This window comes from Pelecanus crispus, chromosome 17, assembly GCF_030463565.1.
Source record: "Pelecanus crispus isolate bPelCri1 chromosome 17, bPelCri1.pri, whole genome shotgun sequence".
NCBI classification, from domain to species: domain Eukaryota; kingdom Metazoa; phylum Chordata; class Aves; order Pelecaniformes; family Pelecanidae; genus Pelecanus; species Pelecanus crispus.
This window is the reverse complement of record NC_134659.1, coordinates 3,775,665-3,789,208: the sequence shown is the minus strand read 5'-3', so window position 1 is coordinate 3,789,208 and position 13,544 is coordinate 3,775,665. Positions and strand designations below refer to the sequence as shown.

At 41.4% G+C, this 13,544-nt stretch overlaps 1 protein-coding gene across 2 annotated transcripts in view; it reads right to left on the bottom strand.

The window, feature by feature from the left end:
* Positions 1–297: 297 nt before the first annotated feature.
* The window catches only part of SRPK1 (SRSF protein kinase 1), a 28,231-nt gene continuing 14,984 nt past the window's right edge, over positions 298–13,544 (bottom strand). For both annotated transcript variants that reach the window (XM_075722410.1, XM_075722411.1), the window contains 12 exons: positions 13,451–13,538; positions 13,151–13,238; positions 11,537–11,643; positions 10,693–10,858; positions 9,669–9,694; positions 8,977–9,190; positions 8,266–8,694; positions 6,689–6,789; positions 5,648–5,755; positions 4,214–4,283; positions 3,676–3,768; positions 298–2,789 (listed from right to left, as the gene is read on the bottom strand). In XM_075722410.1, the coding sequence (XP_075578525.1) occupies positions 2,605–2,789; positions 3,676–3,768; positions 4,214–4,283; positions 5,648–5,755; positions 6,689–6,789; positions 8,266–8,694; positions 8,977–9,190; positions 9,669–9,694; positions 10,693–10,858; positions 11,537–11,643; positions 13,151–13,238; positions 13,451–13,538 (1,675 nt within the window). In that variant the 3' untranslated portion in view covers positions 298–2,604. The remainder of the gene's footprint in view (positions 2,790–3,675; positions 3,769–4,213; positions 4,284–5,647; positions 5,756–6,688; positions 6,790–8,265; positions 8,695–8,976; positions 9,191–9,668; positions 9,695–10,692; positions 10,859–11,536; positions 11,644–13,150; positions 13,239–13,450; positions 13,539–13,544) is intronic.

Here is a 13,544-nt window from a genome sequence, read left to right as displayed (position 1 = left end):
AGAAAAACATATTTTAGAACCGAAAAATTCCAGCAGAGTTTCCTGCTATTGACTGCTCTTCTCCCCCTTTTAAAACTGATCACAACACCAGCAACCAAACCTTCACCTACGCCATCTCCCTGCGTCTCATTCTGGAAATCAAAACTAAGTGCTCACTAGCAAAGAAAATTCAATCAATGGGCCACTAGCTCAGAAAGAACAGACTTACAGAGGGAACATATGAGGAATAGGGCTCAGTTATTAAATAATCTGTTTATTGTACGGCTTTCACAAAGAAAAAAAGACGAAGCACCCAAGTAGAAAGAATAAAAATGTATTTTCCTTCAGGTTTTAGACTGACACAGCAAGTACAAATCCTTTAGTGTGAGCACTTTACGGCAATTTGGAAATTTAACAAACCCCAAGTGAACGAGCACACGGTACAAGACTGAATCCTGGCAGCTGCTTCTGCAGGTCTTCAACTCCCAAGCTGGCTCTAGCCTCGGCTATCACAGTAAAAAACCTCCTCCTCCAGTCGGGGGTGGCAGAGGGAAGGGAAGGACGGGAAGGAGCTCTCAGAGTTGAAGCGCGCAGACCCCTTCTAGGAAAAGTTCTTTAATCGGCCAGTCTCAAGTACACAGGACCGGGTGAGCTTTCAAGACGACAGAAATTGTTTGCCCTGCCAACGTATCTTCACAGTATGTAGACAGCAGGTCTTTCGGAACCCAGTCCTGTCTGCTGTCCTTCTGTAACAGACGTGGAAGTGACACGCAACTGGAAAACTCCAGATGAAAGGGGGGGGAAAAAAGTCAAATCAGCACTTTAAAAACTCTTTTGGTATGTTACCTTCCTTTAATTTTAGATTATATGCATAGAGAACCTGATCTACCCCTAAAAGAACATGCAGCATGATTTGCACTAATAAGCCCAAACAGGCACCGCACCGGAGAAACTCTGTTCAAGTGGATTAAATGACACCAAGGTTTATGAGTGAACAATCCTTACGAACCAGGATTTCCACGCACACATACAGAAATGACACGTAACAGTGGTCTTGGCAGCTTTGGCAAGGTAATCATCTCGGGTAGCATCTGCGTGGCCTCCAGCACGCTCCTGCGGCAACTTCTATCCTCTGAGAGCCACCACGAATCCAAAGGTCTGTTTGGTCCAGGGTAAGGAAGTGCCTCTGAAGTCTCAACGCTGCCAGATCTTGCTTTAGAGTAGGATACACTGAATCTGTAACAGGATGGGCGAGTCTAGAAGAAGCCGTCATAAAACTATCAAATGCCACAGTGATTTAACTTTTAATTAAAATTAACCCATTTACTCATTATATCCAACCCCCTCTGAGAAGTTTAGATAGAAACCCCACAGAACATTTTTACTTGGGGTAACTCTAGAAACAGCTTCTAATCCAGTATCTACATGGAAAAGTCATGTTCTCTTCCACCTCTGCTAGCTTTTCTTGTGCTAATGGCCCAGAAAATAAAAGGCAGTCCCATCCCGGGAAGTTATTTCTGAAGGCCAGCACCTGAAGCACGTTAAAGGAGAAGAAATCTTTACACTGGGCCTTCAAGTGTTGATTTTGAAAGTCAAGGGCTATGGCGTGGCTGCGATACAGATGCTGACATCTTTTCTTGGGAAAAAGTGAATGGTCAAAAATTAAGAGCCAGAGTAGACTGCATCAGTGAAAGCCGATCTCTCACGGATACAGCAACTGCCTCAAGCAAGGCAAAAAAGTGCCAGTAAGAGATAAAAATCAAAAAACTTACAGCTCACTAAAACATTGGAAGAGTTGCCTGCAACAAGGCCACCTCTCTGCAGCCAAAGGGCACACCCATCTGCATGCTGAAGATTGTGCGTTGAGTCAGTTCCAGCTTTTGCTCATTTTGCTTGTCACCTTTTAGTCACAGGCGTTAAAGTAGAAAATGTCACCGAGTTCAGAAACTGTTCTGACTATCTGGGCCCAGGGAAGGAAAAAGTAAAGGGGCAGAGCACTTCGGAAGAAGAAAGAAAGGACACTAAACCCTAAGTTTAAATAGCTTTTTTCAAAAGATTTAAGCAGCTAGAACTAAAGAAAAGTTACGTGACTGGAAAGCAAAGAATACAGTAGACACCTAGAAAATGACGGAGGATTTGGAGGTCTTTGCTCTACCAGGAACTAACAGCACCTTGGTGCCATCTGTTAACAGCGGGAAATTGACTCCTGAGTCAGTGAGATAAGGAGGCGTTCAGATCTTCACATCCCCCTCACGAAGAAAGGGGAGTTGAAATTTAGCTAAGGGAGCATATCTGAGCACAGGTGAGCTCACATCTGTAGCACACGGTGAGTAACAGTGAGGAGACTCAGAAAAACAACCTTCATACTCTAGTCAATTAGTCTTTGGCGAAACCCAATCAAGGCAAAACACAGATGATGCCCACCGGCTGAGGAAAGATCCCAATGAGTCACACAAGCAAACTCAGCAGAACAGGTTAGATTTATCTAAAATCTCGGAAGCCTTGAAGGAAGAACTTCACACTGAAAATGAACAAGAAGAAAAATGGATCTGGGAAGGGGCAGCTGGGTGCGTGTAGGCTATGCTGTAAACCAGAGTGTAGTGCTGTGGCATTGGGTCGAAGCCTCTATGAGTTAAGCCAGGGGTGCCTGAGACACTCTGCTGCTGTAGCTCGTTTCTCTGGGATCAGCTCCAACATAGGTAATAAGAAGTCTGTGAATGCAGCTGCCTCATCTTGGGACCACTCGTATTTTTCCACCAAGACTTCAAAAAGGCCCCAGGGCTTCAGTTTGGTGATGTGCTTCAGATCACCTGAAAACCAAGACAGACAGGTTAAGTGCACGACATGGGAACAGAGCAGCTGAATAAAATAGGCCGAACAGCTAAACACCACAGACTGAATTCAGAAACTGTTCTGAACAGTTGGGCATGGGGAGCATAAAATGGTAGGGCATGCTGAAGGAAGAAATAAATTACACTAAACCCCCTTTTCTATCTGCTTTTGAAGACCATTCTAGAAATGTACTTCCTTGAAGGCTTCTTTTTTTCCCCTCCTTCTATTTCTGATCCAATATCAGCAAATATTGTTTAACTTCATTAAATCACCAATTTTACTGGTTGACATGACAGATAAACACTGTGCTGTTGACTTTGGAATACATGCAGCACTGTTTGAGGAAGCAATATGCTACTAACAAAAAAGGGTTTGTTTTATTTAAAAAAAAAAGTATTAAACTAGGTCAAAAACTTCTTCTTGAGACTCAATACATTTCTGGGTTACTTCGGGCTTTATGATAATGGTTTAATGTGTCCTGAGCAACACAGCTCAGGATGCAAGGCACTATTTAGGTGACTGGCATGCTAGAAATGGAACAAAGCTGTCTACAGAAGACTTCAAAGGTGAGTCAACACCTCTAGTTGACAAAGATCAGCTAAATAAAGCCAAATCAAGTCTGAAGAAATACCTCTACCTGCTGCATTTGATCTACACCAAGATGTCAAGTACTAGGAGGTAGGATACTTTTAGCAGTTAGACAAGAATGCCTTATATTTAGCTGCAGTTTTACTGAGAAAGCCTTTCATAAAACAAAGGAAAGACTTAAAGAGGCATCTTTGCTAGCATCTGTTGTTAATTGGTATTTCCAGCATTTGGGGCAGGGGATGAGGGATAAGTGACATTTGCTTTGTTTCCTTTTACCTTTTTTGGTGAAAAACTCCTTGGAGTATTTTCCTGCCAAAATGAGCTTGCGAGGTATTTTCCCCAGAAGTTCTATGATCAATGCAATGTGATCTGCATTTTTTCAAAAGAAAAGACAATGAAACACATCCACACAAGACATCTCGATGCCCTAGATTCCTTCTCCGGCATATTAAGGACAAAGACATTATCTCCCTTAAAAGTTCCTTTGAGATGCACCTGAAATCAGATTACACTAAGCAACAAAGTCAAGAGGCAAGGGAAAAAAAGGCAAGGGGAATTTGAGGCATGATCCGTTTGAGAAGCAAGATAGAGAATCCAGCGGTAAGAGGAATGGGAAACACCAGAACAAGAACGTGGGCTTTATTGCACGGGTGTTTTACTGCAGAGGCTCGAGCACAGTTGGTGCTGATTTGGGTAAACAGTCTTTTTGCAAGGAGCCTTTGCATTACTAACTCATAAGAGAAGGCTCATTCTGAACAAGCAACCATTGTATTTCATGTCCCATTTTAAAAAGGAAAGACTTAGACAAACACACCTTCATCCCGTGAGTAATCTTCCCCAGAATGCGGCTCGAACAGGTAGTCTCCTGTTGCTAACTCAAAGGCCTAAACACACAGAAATGAGCACATTAAATCACTTTAATACGCTTCACACACTGTTAGATGTGCTGCAGGTTGATTCTGCATACCTCTGTATGCCAGAAGCAAAGCGGTGGGAAGAACAACCTGCAGAACTCTAGTACACCATTACCATCTTAAGATGTGCAATTACTTTGCAACATTTTAACGACCGCATTAGAAAACATCACAGGCATATCTCTGCTGAATTCTGGATCACAGCATAACGCAGTATGCTTGTGTGAAACTGCACAGAGTTCAGGCACTTCACACGCTTAGCCTCTCTTCTGCCTCAACAGCATTTTGCAAAATGATGTCATGCCCAAACTCTAGTTCGTTTTTGTTCTTTTTTTAAACAAAGATTCTCCCCTCTCCCCAAATTTCAGATATTAGAGAGACGTTTTTCAAACAGTTAATCCCGAATGTTTGTCTGTAGTCACAAAAATACGTTTTAAACGAGAAAATCATTTGCATTCATTTCAACTCACCGCTCCTAAATTCAATGACACATTTACCCTTTACGTATTCACTTTTACTCAGAACAGTACCTCTGACCTTCTATGTCATTAGTTTTCTTTATGGACTGCTACTGTCAAACTACTGAATTAGGCACTCAGAGTAACCTCTGTATAATTTTGGCCACACGTTCTGCAGAGACAACACAACCCTATTGTATTCTCTTTTACCGCATTCATCAAAATCACAGCTTGTTTTCCAAGAGCCAAAATGATTTCACTATTTTCCAAGCTTAAAATATAAAAAACAAGCTTTGATTTGTAGAAAAGACAGAACGAAGACACCAAAGAGGCATACGCAGTAACTGATTAGACTGATTTTTTTTCTTTTTTAATCACCATATCCTACATTTGCCAGCTATTACAGGAACTTCAGCTTCAGCCTCGTCTCAGCATTACTCAGACTATAAAATGATTCCAAACATGCAGAGGATGCATGCGATTAAAATATGAAATTATACCGAAAACCTCTCTGAAACAGTGCTGAATGCAGCAGAAAGGCTCTTTATATAAAAAGATTTTGTCTTCAGAATTGCATAGTTGTCTCCTTTTTCCACAAAGCATGATGACAAAGTACAACCATATCTGAAATCTGATGGTGGTGTACAACAAAACTGATTTTCAAAAGGAAAGCCACACCTGGCAAAAAAAATAAAAAAACCCACCAACTGTGGTATGGAAACATGGTATTCAGCAAGTCTGGAAGTTGGCTGAAGACCTGTGAGGGGCTTTTTTTGCCAGGCTTGGCTAGTGACTCAGCAGTCCAGAGCACACAGCACACGCGACTTTCCCAGAACACTCTGCAGAGTTTAAAATCCCCCGGATGGCCGCACTCACCATACACGCCGTGCTCCAGATGTCAGCAGGGGTGTTATACCCCGATCCTATCAACACCTCCAAGGATCGGTACTGTCTTGTCTGGATGTCTTCAGTGAAGTGCTTGTGCTAAACAGAAGAGATGTTTTACTAAACAGTTAGAGACCGCTTAAAAGAAAGAGGAGAATCAACAGCCTGGAAGGCCAGAGCAGGTCAAAGCTCATTCCCATTACATTTCATCTGAATTTGACATCCTCATTAGATATTTCCTTATATTCCTACAAGAACTGCTTAAATGCTCTACATGAGACACTCTTCCTTAAGTAAAGCAGTCCAGCAATTTAGAGGAAAGCAAGCCGTAGAAATAGAATTAAGGGAATACTGTTTCAGACGGTGCTTACTCTCCTATCCGATTGTGACGGGCAATGATTCAGCTACCTTAAAGCAGATAAGCAACACCAACATAAGAGACCACCTTGCCAGACGCTGCAAGCCTGATGTGCAATTCTGAGTTTGAGACTCATCTCTCCCATAAGATCTGAAGTATTCTGCCACTTAAGAAGCCAAGTAAAATAGACATTTCTTCTATTTGAAATGTCAAACATTTAAAAGCAGCACAGCACAACCATCAAAGAATAAAACTATTTATGAGTCTCTTTCATGTGCTCATGAATCCACCTAAATGGTTTGACAAGGTAATAAACTACAAAAGTAGCACATCAGAGCAATTGTTTGCAACTTTCTCATTCTCCAGGAGAGCTGGACTCCTTCAGAAGTTTCACATATGCAGACTTCTACACATCATATATGACAGTGTTCACAGAAGTAATCTAACGACCAGCGAGGCACCCAGAACACAGGCTGAAACCCTATGTTAGAGGGCCATTTCTTTCTTTTGTGTCCCTGCTCCCCCCTGTTTTTTCCCCCCAACATAGTTTCAAACTGTCACCACTTTTCACAAGCAGGTCTAAGATTCTATTGCACAGATTCTTTTCTATCTTGGCATACTGTGAATGAATTAGCAGGTTTAAAATGGTCAATGTGAAAAGATTGTAAACTTACCACCCAGCAGGCATTTCCTAGGTCAGCTATCTTCACTTTGAGCTTATCTGCATTCTTAGGCTCAAGAGGATTAAGAAGGAAATTCCCAGCAGTTGATTTTCCTAGAGGCAACATGTACAACAGCTAATTAAAGCTACATGGCCAGTGTCACCATCTGTCATCCAAACCCTACAGCCCTCTCCCTACCCAGAAGGGTTTTGCTTATGGATCGAACTTTTCCCTCCCCAAAGCCTAGGTATAAAAATCTGCATCAGTCTGCACTACAAACAACAGAGCCACCACCATTAAGACCTGACCGGTGTTACAAAGCAGAGGGGCAAGTGAGCATATGCAACAGTGACTGTTTCCCAGCACCTTTTGCACAGCCTTAAAAAGTCTGTCTCTCTGTAGACAGGCTTTTTAAATAAGGGCATTGCCAGAAACAAAACAAGCCTCTCAACCCTTACGTCTTCCTAAATCTTTGAAGAAGGAGAGTCCACATATTATAGCATCTTTTTGACATATCCATCACTCACTGCTGCAACACGGACAGTTTAAAAAGCTAAAGCAGATATTGGGAAAGCCTCAGTGACACAGTGGAAAGCAAAAATATTAAGTCACTAAATTACATCTAGCTGTAGCTCTAAAGCAATTTGGGAGAGAGCCGCGAGAAGCAAAACACACCTAGTAATCTAGGAGGGGCATCCAACTAAATGCAGTTCAAGTTTCAAAATCTTTAAATTTCACTTGCTACTTTTCATCCACGTTAACTCCCCAGCATTTCACTGCCAAGAAAATGCTACAGAATTTTTTTTAAAAAAAGTGCAAATGTTAGTTTCTCCCTCCTTCTCCAAGCAGATATACTTCACCTGACCTTGACTCAAAGATGAAAAATGGAGAATTTTATCAATTGATTCAAGTTCTAAAAAAACCCCACACACCTGGAATGTGTTTAAACTGCTGTACACTACTGTGTGCTTTATGTTCTCCTAAATCTACAAGACTTACAGTTTTTTTCCCCCTGAAACAAATCATATTTAAACAAAAGCATTAAAGAGGTTGGCTTTTTTTTCCCTACGCTGTGTAAGCTTTGTTTCAGTCAGGCTGCATTTCCAGTTCTGGGAAAACATTTACTCATCTCAAGTAACTGAGAGGAGTTACCTGTGTTCCATGTTAAGAACAAAACCATCAGGACACACTGAACAGTACTTATTCCATAATTTAACAGCCAGTGACAATTTATAGACTTACATTTCTAACTATTAATGAAAAAATCACGTAAGCAACACCTGATACAAAGGAGGGAATGTTCCTATACTGAAAAACAAATGTATATGTACTTTTTAAAAAAGTGGGAATACTTATGCATTCAATAGTCAAAACTAAGGTACAACTACAACTGGAAGCTATCAACAGCCAACGTCTCAGAGTAGGACTGTCAGGTTAATTACTTCTGGCAGGAAAAGTCTCAAACAGGTGGTTCTGATCACTTCATCCTACAAAATGGAGGTTTCTATTAATACTCTGGTGAAGTGCCATAACACAACTCTCCCACGTCAAGGAGAAAGGAGCCCTTTCTCACAGGGCTCCTCTTATACCTTTGTTGTCTGACGGGCTATTATTCTCATTCTCGTCCTCTGAAGGTATCTCTGTCCGGATGCTTTCTTGCAAATGGTTAATCTCCTGCTCATTGAATGATCGCTCTTCATTGGATGGGGGCTGACACACCATGGAATCTTCTGAACCTAAGGGCACGAACGAGTCCGACATTGCTTCTTGCGGCCTGTTCTCCGAGTCACCATTATGCTGGCTGTAATTACAGCTATGGAAGTTCTCCTTCTTCTGTGCGTGAGGGCGATCGCCACAGTCATTGGCATTATGAAGGTCATCCTCAAGTCGCACAGACCCTTGATTGCTGGAGTCTGGGAAGTCCGTCATTTGTATCACTCCATTGCAATTTATTTCTGTTACACATTTTTCCACGCTGCTTTCCATTAGAACAGATTGCTCTTGTGCAACGACTTCAGCTGGAAGAGCGGAAAAGGAGAAGATAGCACAACACATCTAAACAAAGTAATAGCTGAAGCTTGTTCAGGGAGCCCTCAGAAGCAGGTAGTTCTCAAAGTGTAACTGAACACAATCATTCATTAATTCAATTTCTAACAGGAAATTTCCTAACCTCTTTAGATAGGTAGAATGCAATACAAACTGGCTAAATGGCCACCTCTACTAAAGGTGCTCACTCTACTCATGCCAGCATGAGTGAAAAGACAACACTGTGCTACTCCAGTGATACTTTACGTCCATACCTGTCTTTTTGCTGACATTTTCCTCTGGCGAACTAACTTTTATGAGCATTTCCAGAGGGCTCTGAGCTTCTTCCTCCTCTTCAGGCTGTGTCTGCCCAGGGCTTGCTTCCTTCTCCATTTCCTCTATCTCTTGCATTCGCTTCTCTAACAACTCGGCCTGCCGTTTCTGCTTCTTTTTCAACTTCTTTTTTTTATTCTTTGACATTTTGTCAGCCTACGCAGAAGCAAGCAGAGAAATTGGACTTAGCATTTCATACTTCAATAACGCTAAACCACATCAAGTTTTAATTTATTTTAGAGCTGAGGAAGCAGTCTGGGATGAAAACTCTGGAGACGGTTCTTCCAAATAAAAAGCAGGTATTAAGGTTTTTGGAGCAGTTGTCTATGGCTCTTATCAGCGCAGTTCTGTCCTGACCTGAGAAACCTGCAGTATTCTCCAAATGAGGGATCTCAGAGTCCACAGACAACAGTCACCTTCACAACAGACCTTGAGACCACCAAAAAGACTATTCATTCTGGTGATATATGACGCTAACATCTCCAAGACAGCACTGAACCCGATGCCTGTGTCTATGACAAACACAAATCACACTTTTCCTTCTGATATGGTAAGGTTGTTTTCCCTTAATGCTGACTGCATTATGAAACAGTGCAGTAGATGGATACTTACGCATGAAAGCTTTTACACTTACTGGTTTTGGCTGTGGTGCAGTGCTCACTGAAAGGGAAAGGAAGATCAGTAAATTAGTATGTTATAGCCAAAACCTGCAACCTCATTCTTAAGGTAAGCTTTTTCCTATGTCATTTGGTAACAACATTTTAAAGATATCACCAAACATTATTTTGAAGGCTCACTTCTCTACAAAAGTACAGCAAGAAAAAGAGAAAAACATTAAATGAGTAAATGCATAATTAAAATTCCAGAGTAGACTTCCTTGACTCATATAAAAAAACTTCCTGTCATGCAGCTTCATTTACTGCATGTATTATGCATCTTACTGAAAAGAAAATGCAAACCAAAACATTAAAATACCAAAGTTAAGGGAGCTTCCCTGAGCTAAGCTATGCTATGATGGACTCAGCTAAACATCGGTGTTGTAAGACTATGACTGACAGAGCCTTGAAAACTACACATTGGCACGGATGGATATTCTGAGGAGGAACATGAGGAATTAGGAACAAGAGAAAATTTGCTCTCAGATCTTTAGGGATGTTAGCATGTCAAGGAAGCTGTTCCTGTTACAAGTTTTTAAGACTTCTGCAAACTGACAGCAGGTAAATAATCTTGTTGAGACCTTCATGAAATGCATTTCCAGCATCACACAACGAAAGGAAATAAACTTTTGAAGAAAATGTGAGAAGTACCTCACCACATTTTCACTCCAGCACTATTTCGAGTGCATTAGCATTTATGCAGGGTGTGCTATACAAGACAGACTGCCCTACCACTGTACCAGTGCCAGATTAGCTGTGTTAAAAGCAGGTGCCAGCATGCATGTATCCACCCTCCATTTTTCTTATACAAACGACTGCCTTCCTGATCACGTCTGAGTTTACAACTTATTACTAACTTCACAATTTACAGTTGGCTTTTCAGAGGTTACTTGCATTATTGTTCCACTGTACTCAATTAGGAAGTTTTCCCTAGTGAGATCAGTTATGATTTGGAGGTGTGGGGCAGAAATAGCACCAAGTCTCAGGAAAAAAAAGAAGCACCTGCAGAGCCAGATGGTGGGGGAGCCCCAGATCTCTGCCACTCTGTTGCTTCTGCAGCCAGCCTGCGGATATACTGGTCATTAACGCACAGAAGAATGTTCTCAGGTTTAATATCTGTATGAATGATTCGACATTTTGTGTGCAAGTAATCCAGACCCTGAAGAACCTGCAGAGGGGAGAGAAGGAAATAGATCATTAGAAAAAGCAAAGAATGAGCAAACAGAGTGACATGAAAATACAAAATTGCCCAGGATAACCAATGAACCTGAAGGACTTCTGTGTTGGAGAATACTCCAGATTAGAGCTAATGTGATCAGCAGTTACTACTCAGTTCCAGAAAATACAGATTCACATACAGATTTTAGCTATGAATTTAAAATACTGTCTCTTTACCCTCATAACTTACCACAGTTGAAAGTCTAATTTTAATACCCTACAATAAAATCATGTTTTCCATCTCCCCTCCACCTCACATGTAGAAAGATGTTTCTTCTTAGGCAACCATCCAGTAGGAAGAACAGGTTTCTCTTGCTCTTCCCATCGTTAAGCACTGTACTTACTGTGACAGAGTTTTAAAAAAATACTTGCACTTATGAGGAATAACCAGGGTAAGAAGAAGTTAAAAGCAAAGCCAGCCTTCCATTATGGTTTGAGTGTCATAAAATAAATATCTGTAGCAGAAGGCTTTTGCAGTAGAGAAAGGAAATATTAACACAAGAATCATTTTGTTGCATGAGATGTGACACCACTGATTTTTCAGGTTTGTTTTCTTGGATCTGAGAAAGATTAGTGAAAGACTTCTCCCTGGGTCGAGGGGAGCAGTGCAGTCAGAACTGGAACTTACCTGTTTGATGATCTTTTTGACGCAAGGGAGTGGAAGCCCCTGATAATTTGACTTGATGATCCACTTCAGGAGATGATGCCCTAGAACTTCAAACACCATACAGATATCTGGAACTCAGTCAAGGAAAAAGACGGACATCCTGACCCTGAATGCCCAGGACTGAGGATCAAAAGAAATCCATACCAGTTAAGTGTTTTACATTCAAGAACCCTCATCCTTCTGACACAGCTTAGAGAAGGTGTCTTCCTTAACAGCACCATCCTATCCTACACACCAGTGTTGTTATCTCAAACCTAAAATACACAGGGATGGAGTTGGTCCTAATGGACCTAATGGTCCTAATGCAGCAGTAGCAATCTCCTGCTTTGGGCGGAAGCCAGGTACAGAAGGCCAGCATGTATTAGTATTTCCTGCTAGCACTGAGACAGCTTCAAGCCAACAATGTATGTTTTGGAACAGCCTAGGCTCTCGCCCCAGGCAAAACTCGATGCCAGATCTCTCTGTACCAGCATTACCTGAAAAGATAATAAAATTTCCATTTCATAAGTCATCTTCAGAACAATTAAGTTACTTTCTCCACCCTCCCTTGCCTCTTTACCAGCAAAACAAGGTTTTGACAAGCCTAGACTTCAACAATATTTACATTATCTGCTTTTTGTCTATAAGGTCTCAACAGCTACAGTCACTCTAGTGACATATTCAGTATTGTGCCTTTGCTTTAGAAGCCAAACTTCTAGGAGTTTATTAGGCTGCTTTTCTTCTACACTGGCAGAAAGCATGCACGTGTTTCACAAGAGTGAAAGAAATACAAGATCAAGTCAACATTTACTTGCTGCTAGGTACCAGAAAAAAGTTAATAGAGGAAATACATTATGGGGCTACTGGTTTCTAAAAGTGTTAGAAAGTTTAACACCTACAGCTCGATTCTCTCAAGCAGCCTAGTAATTCTCACCAAAATAAAATTCAAGGTACCGCAAAGCAGAAACATGCACAAAAGTGCAACTTTCAAATTTTAAGGGTACATTATTATGACTTGCCAGTAATCACTGCCTATTAGAAGGCTGGTCACAGAACTACAGGGGATTTTCAAAGCAATCCACTTTAAACATCCTAACAACGCTGATGAAGTCCAAGGTAAGATGCTTCCATAACTAGAAAACCACCTTATTATCAAGTTATAGGCTGCATGTGTTTGCTCTTTTTAATTAGTGATCTTAACATTCTGTACTACTTTACTTAAATAAGGGGTTATTACCAGGCTGCCTGCAAAACTGAGGGGTTGAGATAGATGGGGTCTCCTACCACAAAGGTACCTCGGACACTAAGCCATTCAGTCATGATTCACAAACCAGATGCAGCCACCCCATCTCTCATGTTAAGAGCATGACTAAGCAGTGCCGTCTCCGTGACTTACACCTATTATGTCAGGCTGAATGATCATTCTGGATCCGAGCTTAGCAGGCAGCTTTGAGGCAGATGATTCTACAGCGGGTTTCCTTCCCATTCATCCAGTGAAAGGGATGCCTGGGCATTGCTCACCAGCCCCGACACGACAGCTACCCAGCGAACTCCCATCCTTATGCAATTCTTTGCCTTTATTCCACAAAAGGATACGAGAACCATTAACTCCTGAAATCTTGAAGTCATCTAATAACTGAACAACTCTCTCTTTACTTGGATCATTTGGATCACTGTTGCGGACCTGCAGAGAAAGAGAGGATTAATTTTGTGTTCCTTGAGGTAATTACTAGGCAAGAATATATTTTGAAATCAGATCTACTGCACTGTTAGGTTCCTATGCAAATTCTTTGCAGGTAGATGATCCAGAATTATCAAGCATGTGACCAATGAGAACTCCCCAAAAAGAATTAAAAAAAAAAAAAGAAAAAACAACCCCTCTCTCAGGGCACTCACCGATTTTAGCAACTTGATTTCATCCAGTGCCGTTTCTGTGTAGTGCTCTGCACTCTTCACCACCTTCATTGCCACAAATCTCCTCCCTCTACAG